The 19,896-nt window shown below is 44.5% G+C and overlaps 1 protein-coding gene across 6 annotated transcripts in view; it reads left to right on the plus strand.

Annotated features, from left to right (window-relative positions):
* Positions 1-19,896, plus strand: part of cmn (calymmin) — a 100,002-nt gene that overhangs the window by 10,161 nt on the left and 69,945 nt on the right. For 5 of the 6 annotated variants that reach the window (XM_029713340.1, XM_029713358.1, XM_029713367.1 and 2 more), the window contains exons 1-3: positions 9,640-9,786; positions 14,152-14,199; positions 19,619-19,669. In XM_029713340.1, the coding sequence (XP_029569200.1) occupies positions 9,714-9,786; positions 14,152-14,199; positions 19,619-19,669 (172 nt within the window). In that variant the 5' untranslated portion in view covers positions 9,640-9,713. Of the gene's footprint in view, positions 1-3,353; positions 3,513-9,639; positions 9,787-14,151; positions 14,200-19,618; positions 19,670-19,896 lie in introns of those variants that run through there. The other variant, XM_029713350.1, reaches the window with a different exon arrangement.

The following is a 19,896-nucleotide window of genomic DNA, read 5'->3' on the forward strand; positions in this document are numbered from 1 at the left end:
TGAATTGCATTTGTGGAATACCTATTTACATTTGTGGAAAGTGATTTACATTTGTGGGTTGGGGATTTACATTTGTGGAAAGTGATTTACATTTGTGGATTGGTGATTTACATTTGCGAATACATTTGGCATGATATTTATCCCATACATCAGGATGATTGACTGAAGTCAACCAAATCCATTCATCTCCAAACTCGACTCTCAGCTGCACCACATAATCATCAATTTAGGCACCAAGTGTGTCCATATAGCCTCTCCCGTCTCAGTAACCAGGTTTCCATCCAATCGTAATTCATGTGGCTGAATTACCTGATGCAGTGGTGGATTTAGGTATAGGCGACATAGGCAGCCGCCAAGGTGCCGCCCCCAGCAAAATCGTTTTTCTATCGCTCATTTGCACTTCACGTCAATGATATGTCACCGTGTTGGACTGTGGGTCAATTAACCTTGTCGGAGTGGGTGTCCTGATTCTTGTTTGTGAGCTAGGCAGGCTACTGCCTGGGAAGGTCTCCCACTCATAAGTACGAGATGGGGAGGGGGGCGGGGGTAGGTTGACCTCAGGTCCCCACTGGAAGCCCGAGGTAGGGGGAGCGGGGGAATCTATCAAATAGCGCACCTCTAATTTTGTACAGTACTAATGCAATTAGTAAAATCAGTCACACTATGAAATGCTACCAAATAAATCACAATTCATTCATAATACTGTGAATATATAGTTTCACAGACATATTGTTGCATTTTTTCTGGTTTGTGCGAAATTGCAAAATCCATCCATCAGTGCTCAGACTGTCCGCAATAGGCTGAGAGAGGCTGGACTGAGGGCTTGTAGGCCTGTTGTAAGGCAGGGCCTCACCAGACATCACCGGCAACAACGTCGCCTATGGGCACAAACCCACCGTCGCTGGACCAGACAGGACTGGCAAAAAGTGCTCTTCACTGATGAATCGCGGTTTTGTCTCACCAGGGGTGATGGTTGTATTGGCGCTTATCGTCGAAGGAATGAGCGTTACACAAGGCCTGTGTTCTGGAGCGGGATCGATTTGGAGGTGGAGGGTCCATCAAGGTCTGGGGCGGTGTGTCACAGCATCATCGGACTGAGCTTGTTGTCATTGCAGGCAATCTCAACGCTGTGCGTTACAGGGAAGACATCCTCCTCCCTCATGTGGTACCCTTCCTGCAGGCTCATCCTGACATGACCCTCCAGCATGACAAGGCCACCAGCCATACTGCTCGTTCTGTGCGTGATATCCTGCAAGACAGGAATGTCAGTGTTCTGCCACTCCAGCTAAGAGCCTGGATCTCAATCCCATTGAGCACGTCTGGGACCTGTTGGATCGGAGTGTGAGTGCTAGGGCCATTCCCCCCCAGAAATGTCCGGGAACTTGCAGGTACTTTGGTGGAAGAGTGGGGTAACATCTCACAGCAAGAACTGGCAAATATGGTGCAGTCCATGAGGAGGAGATTCACTGCAGTACTTAATGCAACTGGTGGCCACACCAGATACTGACTGTTACTTTTGATTTTGACCCCCCCCCCCTTTGTTCAGGGACACATGATTCCATTTATGTAAGTCACATGTCTGTGGAACTTGTTCAGTTTATGTCTCAGTTGTTGAATCTTGTTATGTTCATACAAATATTTACACATGTTAAGTTTGCTGAAAATAAATGCACTTGACAGTGCGAGGACGTTTCTTTTTTTGGTGAGTTTAAAACCAGTCTGCACACCACCAAGGTGAATTGGTTTAGTCTTGACTCTTGGTTGACAGTGTTGGGGGATGGGTAATGTGCCAAATCAACACATTTGTTTCTATTTGTCTTTGTTATTTCTTTTTGATATTTATTAGTCAAATTTTTGTATATATTTTTATATTTCGATAGTTTTGAATGTAATGATTATTTCTTTGTGTTGTTCCAAATGTCTGAATAAAAATTACAGTTAGGGCAGACTGGCGCTGAAGGGGGGGTTTGCCCCCCTTTTTTTGCAAATATTGATATAAAAACCATCATATTCGAAGTAAACTTGGAGTCACTCTGATACTGTATGTTGTGTGGTCCTCCCGGGGAGCGTGCAGTTTATTAGGCTACAGATTAAATACATTATGATGAACTTCACAGCGTCATTAAAGTGCACGTTGATGAGCTTGATGCTCCTTTACAATAAATATCAGGGGTCTTATTCTGGTGACATGACGATCGATGCCTGGCTGCCCTTTGATAAATAGAAATAATCTTGCTCTTATCCATAATAATCTCATCATGTAGGCTAGCCTAGCTGCATTGTATTTGCAAGCTGTTGGCTAGAGTGCACGTGCCAAGACCAGAGTGGGCACATTTGCTATATAATGCAACAGTTTTTGTGACAAAACCGTCGGTAGAGTTGAAATTTGCTTTTTATTCAGTACATGACAATTTAACCTCAAATTCTTTCTGTGTACTGTCTTCAACCACAGCCTTTTATCCGCAACAAGTCAGTTTGATAGAAACGAAAATGCACATTGTTTTTATGCAGATTGTATAATAGTCACATGAAAATCTGTCGCCAATTGGATGGAAATCTAGCTACTGCAACCAAAACATCTCGTCTTTGACGACTTTGTTTTACTTTGGCTGTTTAAGTGTCACTTTTCTTCCTTCTTAACGAGCATACTAAAATTGGGCACAAACAAACCAAATGCCCACCTTAAACACAACACCTCTAACTTTAAATTCAGCAGTAAATATTGTTGTAGTCATTCTAGTGCTCGGCCAAACACCACTTCACAGCTCACACTCTGTGCTGCTGCATCTTCCACAGACATGCCTTTTCTGCAATATTTAATAAAACTATAATTTATGATTTTTGGAAATGGCGTAAGACACTGCTTTTAGTTTGTGCTATTTTAAGCAATAAGGCCCGAGGAGGTGTGGTACATGGCCAATATACCATGGCTAAGGGCTGTTCTTAAGCACAACACAACGCCTTAGCTGCGGTTTATTGGCCATATATCACAAACCCCCGAAGAGCCTTATTGCTATTAGAAACTGGTTACCAATGTAATTAGAGCAGTAAAATGAAATGTTTTGTCATGCCCGTGGTATACGGTCTGATATACCATGTCTTTCAGCCAATCAGAATTCAGGGCTCAAACCACGCAGTTTATAATGGACCATATGTACTTGACTGACATGTTTTTAAATTGCTGGATGTATTTATGATGGTTGATTGAGTAACTTCTGGCAATAGATATAGTAAAAATGTTTACACGATTACAAAAATATAAAACATATTTAAAATCTTGACCATGTCCTGGCATTCTCATATGTGCCCTGTAATAAAAATAAACCTGAAATAATTTCTCATATTGTTACCAGTTGAAACCACAGAGCCCAGATGGCATCAATCCAGAGCCAAGAGAAACCACTGACTGTTGGCAGTTATTCCATTGGTTTGGAAGAATGAGGCTGTGGGAAGGCAAAGAAGCAGGGTGGAATCCACAAATCCAACCTTAACTGGTCCTTACCAAGATATTGGTGAGTTTTTGTACCATCTTGAGGTGTGTAGAGGTGAGCACTGGGCTTGGTGGGAAGCCAAGCGGGTGAGAGGTCTGGGCTGGGGGTTAAGAAGTCAAACATTAACTTTCCCGTGACCCCATAAGATGCGGATTTGGGCAAGCAGTGTGGAATGTAAGTTGGAGGTGAGACATCTTTCTTTTTGCGGCCCTTTTTTTGGAAGCATACAAAGAGTCACTCATCCTCTGTCTGTGTGTGTGTATATAAAGTGAGATCATGGAAATTCTTTCACATGCGAAAGGAGCTAAGAAGGCAGAGGACAGAGGAGTTAATCTCATTTCATATTTTCGCTCTTGCTGTCATGTTGTGTGATCTACCAATTTGTCACAAGTTTGTCATTTCCTCCCTAGTAATCAATGAGATGCACAGCTCAGAAAAGTATTAAAAGTATCTCGAGGAAAAGTCTGGACTGGATTATATAGTACCTGATGTGTACGACTGGGTATGCAACTCCAGTTCTATGAGTGGAGCGGAGCCCCATAGGGGGTTTCGCTCCTATTGGTTTATCCCGCTTCCTAAGCAGCACAGCCTGAAAATATAATTATGCACGCGCTTCAGCCAATGGGAGCCCAGCTGGCCCTACACATCAGCCTCCCGAAAAGTCTTCAGCGAGACCCCGGGGGTTGGTCAGGGCCTGAAGCCCAATGGGGCTCCGCACCACTCATAGAACTGGAGTTACATACCCAGTAACTATCGTTCTATATCGTGGAGCTCCACCCTATAAGGGGGCTTCGCTCCTATTGGTTTAGGGCGGAGCAAGCGCACCGGAATATACTCCCTGCCGGTCCCAACACTTCCCACATAATGAAAAGTTAGGCCCATGTTCAACAGAAATGTAACACAAAGTGCTACAGCTTACTGTGTCCTCATTCAGTCCGCCACACCCAGGCAAAGACTGATGGGCAAAAAAAGGTAATGAGCTGGAACTGAACCTTGCAGACAGTAATCATGAACCCCCCCACATTTCCCTCACAAAAAGGGGGGTTGACCGGAAAAACACTTGACAGCCCACCACATAGCCCGAGCAGCAAAGCCAAGTGCAGACTGTGTAAGAGAGCTCGAGGACATATCCAAAAGGGAAAGTGGCCGTCCAAGCACCGCAGCGCCATAGCACACAAACAGCCGAGGCGATGACCTAATCGTTGCCGTGCATTCCACATAACGGGACAAAGCGTGCACTTGACACAGGCAATGAAGCCGTTCCTCTGTCTCCTCCCCATGTGAAGGAGGGGAGAAAGCCCATAGCTCAATGATCTGCGATCTGTACGAACTCTTGATAATTTTAGGCATAAAGGCCGGATTAGGATGCAACACCGCCCCGTTCGGATCGCCATTGAGGCGAGACAGTCGGGTCGCGTGGACAGAGTGCATAAGTCACTGACACGCTTAACAGAGATCAGGGCAAGTAACAATGCCATCTTCACAGACTACATGTTTAGAGGAATCTCGGTACAGCCACCGGGTTTCTTCACGCATCGCGCCGACAGAAACAAACATCTCTCTAGTAAGAAGTGTGTATGCCTCATGATTAACGAGTCGTGGTGTGTTCATAACAACATACAGGAACTCAAGTCCTTTTGTTCACCTGATCTAGAATTCCTTACAATCAAATGCCTACTGCATTATCTACCAAGACACCTCGACGGCCCTGAAAGAATTTCATTGGACTCTATGTAAACTGGAAACCACATATCCTGAGGCTGCATTTATTGTAGCTAGGGATTTTAACAAGGCTCCCTAAATGTTATCAGCATATCGAATGCGCGACCTGGACCTGGACTGGAAAAATTCTGGATCATTGTTACTCTAACTTCCGCGACACATACAAAGCCTTCCCTCACCCTCCTTTTGGCAAATCTGACCATGACTCCATTTTGTTGCTCCCAGTGTAATGCGTCTGTGTGTAGCTGGTGTAGAAGGGTCAGGCGCAGGACAGCAGATATGAGTAATGTCGCAATTTTACTCAATAATAAATACAATACACGTCAATAATACCAAGGCCACAAATATGGACTGCAATACAATAAACAATCACTTACAAACAAACATGGGGGAACAGAGGGTTAAATAATGAACAAGTAATTGGGGGATTGAAACCAGGTGTGTAAGACAAAGACAGAACAAATGGAAAATGAAAAGTGGATCGGCGATGGCTAGAAGGCCGGTGATGTCGACCGCCGAACGACGCCCGAACAAGGAGAGGAACCGACTTCGGCGGAAGTCGTGACACCCAGCCTATAGACAGAAACTAAAATGGGAAACGCCCGTGCTCAGGTCTGTTCAACGCTGGTCCGACCAATCTGATTCTATGCTTCAAGATTGCTTCGATCACGTGGACTGGGATATGTTCCGGATAGTGTCGAACAACAACATTAATGTATACGCTGATTCGGTGAGCGAGTTTATTAGCAAGTGCATCGGGGATGTTGTACCCACGGCAACAATAAAAACCTTCCCGAACTAGAAACCGTGGATTGATAGCAGCACTCGCGCAAAACTGAAAGCGCGAACCACTGCTTTTAATCAGGGCAAGGTGACCGGAAACATGACCGAATACAAACAGTGTAGCTATTCCCTCCGCAAGGCAATCAAACAAGCTAAGCGTCAGTATATAGACAAAGTAGAGTTGCAATTCAACGGCTCAACCACGAGAGGTATGTGGCAGGGTCTACAGTCGATCACGGACTACAAAAAGAATACCAGCCCCGTCGCGGACCATGATGTCTTGCTCCCAGACAAACTAAACAACCTCTTTGCTCGCTTTGAGGACAATACAGTGCCACCGACACGGCCCGCTACCAAAACCTGCGGAGTCTCCTTCACCGCAGCCAATGTGAGTAAAACATTTAAACGTGTTAACCCTTGCAAGGCTGCTGGCCCAGATGCCATCCCTAGCCGCGCCCTCAGAGCATGTTCAGACCAGCTGGCTGGTGTGTTTATGGACATATTCAATCAATCCCTATCCCAGTCTGCTGTCCCCACATGTTTCAAGAGGGCCACCATAGTTCCTGTTCCCAAGAAAGCTAAGATAACTGAGCTAAATGACTATCGCCCAGTAGTACTCACTTCCGTCATCATGAAGTGCTTTGAGAGACTAGTCAAGGATCATATCACCTCCACCCTACCTGATACTCTAGAGCCACTCCAATTTGCTTACCGCCCCAATAGGTCCACAGACGACACAATCGCAATCACATTGCACACTGCCCTAACCCATCTGGACAAGAGGAATACCTATGTGAGAATGCTGTTCATCGACTACAGCTCAGCATTTAACACCATAGTACCCTCCAAACTCGTCATTAAGCTCGAGACCCTGGGTCTCGACCCCGCCCTGTGCAACTGGATCCTGGACTTTCTGATGGGCCACCCCCAGGTGGTGAGAGTACGAAACAACATCTCCACCCACTGATCCTCAACACTGGGGCCCCACAAGGGTGCGGTCTCAGCCCTCTCCTGTACTCCCTGTTCACCCATGTCTGCGTGGCCATGCCCGCCTCCAACTCAATCATCAAGTTTGCAGACGACACTACAGTGGTAGGCTTGATTACCAACAACGATGAGACGGCCTACAGGGAGGAGGTGAGGGCCCTCGGAGTGTGGTGTCAGGAAATTAACCTCACACTCAACGTCAACAAAACAAAAGAGATGATCGTGGACTTCAGGAAACAGCAGAGGGAGCACCCCACTATCAACATCAACAGGACAGTAGTGGAGAAGGTGGAAAGTTTTAAGTTCCTCGGCGTACACATCACTGACAAACTGAAATGGTCCACCCACACAAACAGTGTGGTGAAGAAGGCGCAGCAGCGCCTCTTCAACCTCAGGAGGCTGAAGAAATTTGGCTTGTCACCAAAAACACTCACAAACTTTTACAGCCCAACAGAGAGCATCCTGTTGGAAAACTACCTGCCCTCCAGGACACCTACACCACCCAAAATCACAGGAAGGCCAAAAAGATCATGAAGAACAACAACCACCCGAGCCACTGCCTGTTCACCCCGCTATCATCCAGAAGGCGAGGTCAGTACAGGTGCATCAAAGCTGGGACCGAGAGACTGAAAAACAGCTTCTATCTCAAGGCCATCAGACTGTTAAACAGCCATCACTAACATTGAGTGGCTGCTGCCAACATACTGACTCAAATCTCTAGCCACTTTAATAATTCAAAATTGGATGTAATAAATGTATCACTAGTCACTTTTAACAATGGCACTTTATATAGTGTTTACATACCCTACATTACTCATCTCATATGTATATATGGTACTCTATACCATCTACTGCATCTTGCCTATGCCGTTCGGCCATCGCTCATCCATATATTTATATGTACATATTCTTATTCATTCCTTTACACTTGTGTGTAGAAGGTAGTTGTTGTGAAATTGTTAGATTACTTGTTTTTATTTCTGCATGGTCGGAACTAGAAGCACAAGCATTTCGCTACACTTGTATTAACATCTGCTAACCATGTGTATGTGACCAACGGCAGACGTTTTGTCGTAAACATTCGAAAAGGCCTTTTGGCTACACTCTTGTTTAGAACACGTAGGTCCATAATTGTGTTCCAGGCTTTTGTTTTTCCATTTCCATTTTGTCATCTCGTTAGTCAGAAGGTGTTTCACCTGTGCTAGCCCAGGTGATATTTAACAGCGGCTGGCCCAGTGCTCCAGTTGTCTTGAGTCGGCTATCCCTATATGATTTTTAGAAAAACAATCCATTATCTGATCTTCCCTGTTTTTGTTTTGCTCCACTTTTTGGTTTTCTTCCTGTCTTTAAGTTTGGTGTGGGTTTTTCTTTTGTTTACCTCTTCTTGGGCAATTTTTGTGGGTACTCATGCTGATTGTCTTTTAGGTCCCAGTTGTTGTTGTTTCAGTGGACACCACCTAAATCCCCCCCTGTTTTGTTTTGGTTGTTGTCAGTGACTCTTTATTATTCTCCTGAAAGGGAGAGGCAAGTGTGTCAGGCTTTTACAGTTCTTCGGTAATTTGACAGTTCCCATCAAATGTCTTGTCTTTCCACGTTTTTTTTCTCCTGTCATGCGTCTTATATGAAATGTATCATCATGCTATCAGATGCTGTCTCTTTCAAGTCTTTTTCATGTCCTCAAAAGGCGATTCTTCCTGTGTACTGTGAAATAACTCCTGTTTCATATTTGTGTTTTCCTAATATGTGGGTGCAGTTTTCTGAGTCATTGATGCCTGAGTGTGAGTGTTATTTTCTTATTTACCTCGTCTGTGACTTTTATGCCTTCATAGTTGATTGATTTACCTGACTGTGTTTATACTATATTTAATATGTATATTTTATTTACTTGAGTGTAATTCTTGTCTTGTTGTCTGAATGTTTTGTTTCAGTCGATTTTAAATTATTTAAAGTGTAAACTGTTTGGAAGTTTGTCTTTCACTGGGTTACATTAAGAGGTGAAAATAACGTCTTCGCCTCAGGTCCCTACCTGTAGACTAGAGTCTAGACTGATCCATGTTGAAAATATATATTTTTTTAAAGTGGTGTATAGTCAACCCTTTGTCTGTGATATATTAATTACTAAACTTTGTTGTAGAGTGTGTAGTTGGGAGATATTGCTCCTTATTGTAACAAGTTATATTCCCAGTAGCTGTACTGAAGGGATGCAAGTCTTTCATTGGTGCAAGGCAGCATATCATTTTTAGAAAGGTACAGTTTACCAATTTGGCTTGCTTTTTTTGTCCAATTGTAAACATTGTTAAGACAAGCTTACTAAGGCTGATTGCCCGCATGTCAGTGCTAAGCAACTGCTTTGGTTTAAGTGCACTGTGTTGGCTTCTTTTTCCCATGTATCCAACCTTGGAGATTCACCATGTGGAGCCCATCAGTCACTGTCCTGTTTGGTGAACCCCCTTCTCTTAGTCTAAGTGTTAATGTACTTTAAGTGTCCAAGTGTGTACACCATGGCCAGGGAATTGGGTTGTGGGGCTGTCGTGTTTCCTAGAAAAGGGAGGAGCATCTCAAATGGGAACGTCCAAAGCCAGAGAGCTGATGAGAGGAGGGGCACCTGAAACAAGAGTGTATATGAAGCCCTCACATGCACAGGATATGCCAACAGTAGAGCAGCTGCATTCCCTTTTCTGCTGGTGTCTCTCTCTCTTTTGGCTTTTTTTATTCTGTTGGGTCTCCACCATGTTGGGATGGCTACTTCTACGGACTTTGCTGGTCCTTTGGCTGGCGCATAGTGCACACCTGAAGAACAATGGTAAGTGGAAGAGTTGTGGAAAGAGAAAGGGTCTGTCACATATTTCTCAGAAGTATCAGTGGTTTTGATGGCTAAGTAGATTGGAGCATAGTGCTGGTAACACCAGGATTGTGGGTTCAATTCCCGGAGGGGCCACATACAGTATGTGACACTGTTAATGTTGCCAGGTCTGTAAGTTGCTTTGGATGAAAGCATCTACATGATGCCAACCTACTGACAATCCTCTGAGAGATACTCACAGATGGCAATATGTAAGTGCTACCCTTGAGTTTAGAATGCACTGGCACCGGGAATAGCTGTAGTTGAAGACCTTAAGGAAATGTAATTGGTTACTAATCTTTCTTCAATCTTTTTGATTCTTAGACATTCCTTTTTATTTATTTATTGAACATTCTTGCACAGAGGCTATTCTTTGGGTCTTGAATTGCACCTTCATTTGCAAATATTGTATTTGGCGTAATATTGATTTGTTACCTTGGATGTCAGTATGCAGGGGAAATGGTGTAGCTAGTCTTACATTTTTATGGTGGCATTTTGATCATTTAGATTAGTATATAGTTGCTGATAGTTACATTGTAAACATTTACTGGAATAAAATCTTTCTTTGAAGAATTTCATGAAGTCAGTAGTTTGTCAGTGGTATGTCTGCTATGAGAAGGTGCTCCATGACCCACAGCTTTTGAGTTATGAGCGTCGAGACATGTGGCCAGCAGTTATGATGCTGTGGCTCAGTAGCAGTTGGCGCTGAGGTGGTTGTCTCGGTTTTATGTTTGTGTAAGACCCCCATAGCTACCTTTTGGCTATTTGCAGTGTGGGTATACTTGTCACTCCAATACAATTCTTAAGATGTGGACATATTGGTTTCTGTGGTTCAGTTCAAGTAAACAGCTGTAAAGTAAATCTACCTGTTGCTACTCATTGCTCATTCATAGGGAATTATACTGTACACGTTTATGCAACATTAAACTCGGTATACAGTACTACTTGTATTACCCTCACACATCAACTTTTAAAAAGCAAATTTGAAAAATATATAATGTCTTTCTATGAGGCAGTTTTCCAACAGACTCAAAATGGTTGATAATAAAACTCAGGATCATTAGAGGATCAAGATGATGATAACACAAGGAGTTTATAGATACTTGACAAGTCTTTTTATGTGTTATGACCATATTATAAGGCATTACACTTGTTATCTAGGTCGAAATACGATCTTCAACCTAGCCTGTTGTAAAGGTCTTTTCCATTTGTTTGAAGGCAAACATGTCAGTTTCACTTGGAGCAGTTAATTACCATTTGTACCATTTAAAAAAAACGTAGATTTTTTTTAAGGAGCCAGACACCTACAGTACATGTATAAAACATTCTGGATGTGTGCCGTCTAAGATCTGATGTGAGATGCACCATTGTTTAGATTACCATACAAAACTAGGCATGCGTATTGAAACACTTGGAGATGGGTGGTATCCTGCATGGGGATTCAAATACGGCTTGAGTCTGCAAACAATATCAAATCACATGTGCCGAATACAACAGATGTAGACCTTACAGTGAAATGCTTACTGATGAGACCCTAATCAACAATGCAATTTAAAAAAATATGGATAAGAATAAGAAATAAAAGTAACAAGTAATTAAAGAGCAGCAGTAAAATAGCAATAGCGAGACTATATACAGGGGGGTACCGGTACAGAGTCAATGTGCGGGGGCACCGGTTAGTTGAGGTAATATGTACATGTAGAGTTATTTAAGCGACTATGCATAGATGACAACAGCGTAGCAGCGGTGTAAAAGAGGGGGGGGGGGCAATGCAAATAGCCAGGGTAGCCTTTTGATTAGGTGTTCAGGAGACTTATGGCTTGGGGGTAGAAGCTGTTTAGAAGCCTCTTGGACCTAGACCTGGTGCTCCGGTACCACTTGCCGTGCGGTAGCTTAGAGAACAGTCTATGACTAGGGTGGCTGGAGTCTTTGACAATTTTAACGGCCTTCCTCTGACACCGCCTGGTATAGAGGTCCTGGATGGCAGGAAGCTTGGCCCCAGTGATGTACTGGGCGGTTCGGACTACCCTCTGTAGTGTCTTGCGATCGGAGGCCGAGCAGTTGCTATACCAGGCAGTGATGCAACCAGTCAGGATGCTCTCGATGGTGCAGCTGTAGAACCTTTTGAGGATCTGAGGACCCATGCCAAGTCTTTTCAGTCTCCTGAGGGGGAATAGGTTTTGTCGTGCCCTCTTCACGACTGTCATGGTGTGCTTGGACCATGTTAGTTTGTTTCTGATGTGCACACCAAGGAACTTGAAGCTCTCAACCTGCTCCACTGCAGCCCCGTCGATGAGAATGGGGGTGTGCTCGGTCCTCTTTTTCCTGTAGTCCACAATCATCTCCTTTTGTCTTGATCACGTTGAGGGAGAGGTTGTTGTCCTGGCACCACACAGCCAGGTCTCCAACCTCCTCCCTATAGGCTGTCACGTCATTGTCGGTGATCAGGCCTACCACTGTTGTCATTGGCAAACTTAATGATGGTGTTGGAATCATGCCTAGCCGTGCAGTCTTGAGTGAACAGGGAGTACAGGAGGGGACTGAGCACGCACCCCTGAAGGGCCCCTGTGTTGAGGATCAGCGTGGCGGATGTGTTGTTACCTACCCTTACCATCTGGGGGCCGGTGTTTAGTCCCAGGGTCCTTAGCTTATTGATGAGCTTTGAGGGCACTATGGTGTTTAACGCTGAGCTGTAGTCAATGAATAGCATTCTCACATAGGTGTTCCTTTTGGCGCTGGAGATGAATTTTGAAAATATTATGCTGGGCACATGCAGTGCATGTTTCTATGCAATATATTATTCTGAAAGTCAAGACAACATTCAATGTAAGGATTTTTTTTTAATGATGCCAGATACTGTAGCTCTGTTCAAAAGTATGAATTAAGTTTGAGATGGTGGCGTTTGCATAGGCCTTCTTTCATTTATTCATTATTCCCTATGATTGCAAGAAGGGTGTTAACCGGGCAAAGTCTGTCTTTTAAATCTATTTGGAAACTTTTAATAGATGGCCTTTAATTGATTGGCATGTACACAGTGAATATAGTATACAGTATTGATTACTTGGCGTTGGTTTTATCTAACCTTTTATCTTTATATTTTACTCATTGATAGTTTCACTGTATGTTGTCTTCACCTGTTTATATATATATATATATATATATATATACCCATTGATTCTTGAAGAATATAACTATGTTCAACTGTCATTCCCCATCAGAACTCAATATATGAGCTTGTTTTACTCCTTTTGTTTGAACATTGTAAACGTAAACAAACACTGTATAGCCTTAAAACATGGTTAAAACTATCATCTTTATCATGGATGGTTAGACCCTATATCCATAGCTCTGGCCATGAGTTTGAGAGTGGTTCAATTTCTCCAGCCCGATCCCTCAGCTATTTACCAAATCAGTGGCAGGGTGACATTGTTATTGTTGGACAGATTGCCCATTTAAGTGTTTATTGTACATTTACAAATTGTAATATTAAAAAAATAAAAATTGTGTGTGCAAAGCACTTTGAACTGCTGTGTGTAAAGTGGTATCGAAATAGTAATTACAATTAGTATTACTAAAAGTATTTTCTACACAATTAAATGTCGTTTTGTTGAAAGATGGAGCTGGTATTACTTCATGAAACGGTCCAGTCCACATGCCTGAATGAAGAAGACGGAGAAGGCAAAGAAGAGAGAAATCTCTAGCAAATGCTGGTGTTTACCTGTCACATTTCAAAGGATCATGTCAAATTGAAGAAAGACAAACATCTGAGTGATCCTTGCTATGCAACTCTTAAGTGCATTGCTGTGGCCCTCAAGGTCTCTTGTGATCGTGCGTAACAACCATATATTCCTTTTCCACTGGTTATCTTTCGTGAAATCAAAGGCAGCTAAGCTTTGGTGGCAGCGACAGTCTAAATTTGACATCTCACTGTGAGAAAATAGATTTTACTACTTGTACACAGTCCCTGTATTGAGGGATTTCCCTCTAGTGTCAATGGAACTCATTTCCCTTAAATGATCTGCAAAATGCAGACTCACACAGGAATGTCATAGTTTTTATATTTAACATACATTTTCATCATGAAAAAGTAGCCAATCAGTTTCTCCAAATGTCATGTTGATTAGTTAATGTGAGATTACATCACTGTCAAAATGTGACACCTTTTACATTTTTGCTGATGTAATTTGTGATTCCCAATTGTAGGATATAGACTGGCACTGGCAGCTGTTGTGCCCGATGGACGTGGCCCTGAACCCAACTCAATTCAACTTAGGCTATTTGAGATCTTTATGCTTTATCTTAAAACCTTTTATTTTCCCATTTCAGGAAATGGTGGGGGTGTTGGAAGGATGTTGATGCCATCCAATGGATATGGTAAGTTGTGTGAAGAGGTTGCTGTGGGCTACTTGGTCTGTGATTTAGGGTAAATATGTGATAACTGGTATGGTAGTCTGACCTAGGTCAAATCATTTCAAATACTTTAAACATTTTCTTGAGTCTCCCTGGAGTGCAGGGTTTGCAATTTTTGGACATTTCTATTGGTGCATTAAGCCAGACAAGCTCAAACAAAGTGTTTGAAACCTAGGTCTAATGGTAAAAACAGTTGCCATACTAATTAGGATAGTAGGATATTAGTAACTAGTAGGATATTAATTGTAGGATATTTAACTAGGCAAGTCAGTTAAGAACAAATTCTTATTTACAACGACGGCCTTCTCCGGCCAAATCCTAACACGGACGACGCTGGGCCGATTGTGTTCCACCCTATGGGACTTTCAATCACGGCTGGTTGTGATCCAGCCTGGAATCGAACCTGTAGTGACACTTCTAGCACTGAGATGCAGTGCCTTAGACCGCTGCGTCACTCGGGAGGGGGGATATGATTTTTTTGACATTGTGAATCTGCTTTATTTTGTCGGACAACATTATATAAACAACGTTGTATAATCATGCTTGGTATAACACTGTATGATCCCAATTGAAGTTTATGGTGCTTGAGGTGGACTGCCCAATGGACAAGGGGGCTAAACCCAATGGTAAATCCACCCTATTTTGTGTGTGTTTTTTTAAGGCACACAGGCCGCCCTTTTCTGATATATTTTTACTACTACTTTTTACTGCTCTTTTGACCAATCAGATCAGTGTTTTGCCAATAATTGGGCAAAAGATCAGAATGGGCTGCTTGTGTAAACGCAGCCTAAGAGTTTACATCCTACTGCATATCAACAACTTGAATGCTTGACTATTGACCAGTAGGTGTCATGTCCTAATCATTGTCTTGTAAACATTGTCAAATCAGCATAAGGGTCATTCCACCAAATGAATACCCTTTGTGTCCCTTTGAAATTTTAAGTAGAAATTGTGCACCAATATTGAATATTAAAGGAAGTTCCCTTTAATATACTGTATACCACATGGAAACATTAAATAAATCAGATTTTGCATATGAATGAAGACTTGCTAAAGTGCCAAAATTCTGCATTTTGACATGTTCCACTGTTTACCCTGTTATTTCTCTGAAGATTTGAACCCGCTTAACCCCAACATTTCTCCCAATTCTCATTGTAAAGCCTTCGTTATTTTGTTGCTTTGACAGTCATTTCTGAAGATGATTATTTATTTAATGTGATTAGTTATTCATCTAATCACATGAAATGTCTGTCCCTCATTTTAAGTGCCTAAGAACACCAACGTAACCTGCCTAAATGACTGCCGACTCGTAGCACTCACATCTGTAGCCATGGAGTGCTTTGAAAGGCTGCTCATGGCTCACATTAACACCATCATCCTAGACACCCTGGACCCACTCCAATTCGCATACCTCCCCAACAGATCCATAGATGACTCAATCTCTATTGCACTCCACACTGCTCTTTCCCACCTGTACAAAAGGAACACCTCTGTGAGAATGTTGTTCATTGACTACAGCTCCACGTTCAACACCATAGTGCCCTCCAAGGTCATCACTAAGCTAAGGACCCTGGGACTGAACACCTCCCTCTGCAACTGGATCCTGGACTTCCTGACGAGCCGCCCCCAGGTGGTGAGGTAAGGCAATAACACATCTGCCATGCTGATCCTCAACACGTGGGGCCTCTCAGTGGTGCGTGCTCAGTCTCCTCTTGGACTCCCTGTTCACCCACGACTGTGTGGCCGCACACGACTACAACACCATCATTAAGTTTGCCGACGACTCGGCGGTGGTAGGGCTGATCACCGACGATGAGACAGCCTATAGGGAGGTGGTCAGAGATCTGGCAGTGTGGTGCCAGGACAACAACCTCACCCTCAATATGGGCAATACAAAATAGCTTATCTTGGACTACAGGAAACGGAGTGCCGAACAACCCCCATTTACATCTACGGGGCTGTAGTGGAGCGGGTCAAGAGCGTCAAGTTCCTCGGTGTCCACATCACTAAGGACCTATCATGGTCCAATCACACCAACACAGTTGTGAAGAGGGCATGACAATTCCCCCTCAGGATATGGTGAAACTCTTCCTTTTTAAATATATATAAAAAAAGAAATATTGTACATCTAATAGTCAAATCATAGTGTAAAAGCAGATGAGCTGGTTCTACTCTTTTGGGCCATTTTCTGACGTTTTGTGGTGGAAAACTGAGCGGGTCGAGCATAAGGTGTTAACCATATATAGGCTACAAATGTTTTATAATGATTTATTTTTTGTGAAGCTTGCATTCAGTTGCCCCTCCCTGTTGCACCCAACAAGCTTCCATTCCCCCTGTCACAAGGGGATTTATGGCTGATTTTAAGATGAAATCGTCAACCCTGTTACAGTCAACCCTGTTACAGTCAACCCTGTTACTGTCACGTCCTGGCCAGTATATAAGGATAATTGTTTTGTAGTTTGGTCAGGGCGTGACAGAGGGTATTTGTTTTATGTGGTTCAGGGTGGTGTATTTGATTTAAGGGTGTTGGTTTTAGTAATTCCGGGTGTTGGTTTATGTTTAGGTATTTCTATGTGGAGTCTAGTATGTCTGTTTCTATGTCTGGTGAATTGGGGTTGGGACTCTCAGTTGAAGGCAGGTGTTGTCTATCTGCCTTTGATTGAGAGTCTCATATATGAGGGTGTGTTTGTGGTTGTGATTTGTGGGTGATTGTTCTGTGTTCAGCCCTAGGCTTTGCCAGACTGTTTTGTCGTTCGTTCGTTCGTTCGTTCGTTCGTTCGTTTTCGTGTTTTGTTGTTTTGGAGTGTTCTTTTGATAGTTAAATAAAAGTCAAAATGAGCATACACGTACCTGCTGCATTTTGGTCCTCATTCACCGACGACAACCGTGACAGAATCACCCACCACTCAAGGACCAAGCAGCAGAGGAAGGAGCAGACGGCGTTCGAGTTGGACTGGCGGGAGAAGTGGACTTGGGAAGAAATTCTGGACGGGGCCGGACCTTGGCATCAGGCTGGGGATTATCAGCGCCCGCAGTGGGAAATAGAAGCAGCCAAGGCAGAGAGGCGGTGGTACGAGGCCAGAGACGCGCTGAGGGAGAAGCACGAGAGGCACCCCCAATAATTTTTTTGGGGGGGGCACACGGGTAGTTTGGCTAGGTGAGGGAAGAGCCGGAAGCCAGCTACCCGTGGTTATATGGAGGAGCGTATGAGGTGGGGAGCGCCATGTTTTGCTGAGAAGCGCGCTATCTCACCCATACGCACGCACAGTCCGGTGCGAGTTATTCCAGCCCCTCGCAGGTGCCGTGCTAGAGCGGGCATCCAGCCTGGTAGGAGGATGCCTGCGCAGCGCATCTGGTCGCCGATACGCCTCCGAGGACCAGGCTACCCAACTCCCGCTCTACGCACAGCTACCATCAGGCCCCTGCACAGCCCAGTCTGCCCTGTACGAGCACTCCGCTCGTGCAGGGCTACTAGTTCCATCGAGCCAAGGCGGGTTGTGCAGGAGGTAAGATCTAGACCGGCTGTGCGCCTCCATAGCCCTGGGTTTCCAGCTCCTGTCTCTCGTGCGGACCCGGAAGTACGTCCACCCAGTCCGACTCGTCCTGTTCCCGCTCCCCGCACTAAACTGAAAGTGCGTAAACCCAGCCTCGCCAGTCAACAGTCGTCGGAGCTGCCCGCCAGTCAACAGTCGTCGGAGCTGCCCGCCAGTCAACAGTCGTCGGAGCTGCCCGCCAGTCAACAGTCGTCGGAGCTGCCCGTCAGTCAACAGTCGTCGGAGCTGCCCGTCAGTCAACAGTCGTCGGAGCTGCCCGTCAGTCAACAGTCGTCGGAGGTGCCCGTCAGTCAACAGTCGTCGGAGGTGCCCGTCAGTCAACAGTCGTCGGAGGTGCCCGTCAGTCAACAGTCGTCGGAGGTGCCCGTCAGTCAACAGTCGTCGGAGCTGCCCGTCAGTCAACAGTCGTCGGAGCTGCCCGCCAGTCAACAGTCGCCGGAGTGGTCAGACTGCGCTGAACTGCCGGAGTGGTCAGACTGCGCTGAACTGCCGGAGTGGCCAGACTGCGCTGAACTGCCGGAGTGGCCAGACTGCGCTGAACTGCCGGAGTGGCCAGACTGCCCTGAACTGCCGGAGTGGCCAGACTGCCCTGAACTGCCGGAGTGGCCAGACTGCCCTGAACTGCCGGAGTGTCCAGACTGCCCTGAACTGCCGGAGTGGCCAGACTGCCCAGACTGCCCAGACTGCCCCGAGTTGCCAGACTGCCCAGACTGCCCCGAGTTGCCAGACTGCCCAGACTGCCCCGAGTTGCCAGACTGCCCAGACTGCCCCGAGTTGCCAGACTGCCCAGACTGCCCCGAGCTGCCAGACTGCCCCGAGCTACCAGACTGCCCCGAACTGCCAGACTGCCCAGACTGCCTGGAACGGCCAGAACCTGAGCCGCCTCCAATATAGGTGGGTTGGGGAGGGGGGGTGTAGCACAGTGCCGTCGTTGACGGCAGCCACCCTCCCTTCCCTCACTTTAGTAAGGGGGAATTTTTCTTTTGGGTATTGTTTGGGGGTATTTTTTTTTTTTTGTTAAGGTGCTTCTGGGGTAGCACCTTTAAGGGGGGGGTACTGTCACGTCCTGGCCAGTATATAAGGATAATTGTTTTGTAGTTTGGTCAGGGCGTGACAGAGGGTATTTGTTTTATGTGGTTCAGGGTGGTGTATTTGATTTAAGGGTGTTGGTTTTAGTAATTCCGGGTGTTGGTTTATGTTTAGGTATTTCTATGTGGAGTCTAGTATGTCTGTTTCTATGTCTGGTGAATTGGGGTTGGGACTCTCAGTTGAAGGCAGGTGTTGTCTATCTGCCTTTGATTGAGAGTCTCATATATGAGGGTGTGTTTGTGGTTGTGATTTGTGGGTGATTGTTCTGTGTTCAGCCCTAGGCTTTGCCAGACTGTTTTGTTGTTCGTTCGTTCGTTTTCGTGTTTTGTTCTTTTGGAGTGTTCTTTTGATAGTTAAATAAAAGTCAAAATGAGCATACACGTACCTGCTGCATTTTGGTCCTCATTCACCGACGACAACCGTGACAGTTACAGTCAACCCTGTTACAGTCAACCCTGTTACGGTCAACCCTGTTACAATAGTCATGTTTTTATTTAACCTCTTGAAATGGGACCACATGTTTTTTATTAAGTTGTACATGTGATCTTTATGATAATGTCAAAATTAGGTGAAATAAAACCTTTTTTTAGGTTACACTACCCCAAAAATACTCATTTGGTGGAACGAACCATAACGCGATATATAACTTTTATACCTGTAATGCCAATGCTAACATTTTGTGTGTTCGTAATTTTCATATGTTACACAGTATATGTTGGTAACACCTGGGTGTTCTTTAGGTTACAGTGCTGGAGCTGGGGTGCCCAATGGAAACACTGCCAAACCCAATGGTAAATACTCACTTTGCACTGTGTTTCTCTATTTACATTATGTTTCTTGCACAATACTACAGTCGGGAAAACATGTTTTGGTTGGTGTTGAATTGATGACCTCTCATCAGTGTACAGTGGGGCAAAAAAGTATTTAGTGAGCCACCAATTGTGCAAGTTCTCCCACTTAAAAAGATGAGAGAGGCCTGTAATTTTCATCATAAGTACACGTCAACTATGACAGACAA

Source organism: Salmo trutta, chromosome 2, assembly GCF_901001165.1.
Source record: "Salmo trutta chromosome 2, fSalTru1.1, whole genome shotgun sequence".
In the NCBI taxonomy this organism is placed as follows: Eukaryota; Metazoa; Chordata; class Actinopteri; order Salmoniformes; family Salmonidae; genus Salmo; species Salmo trutta.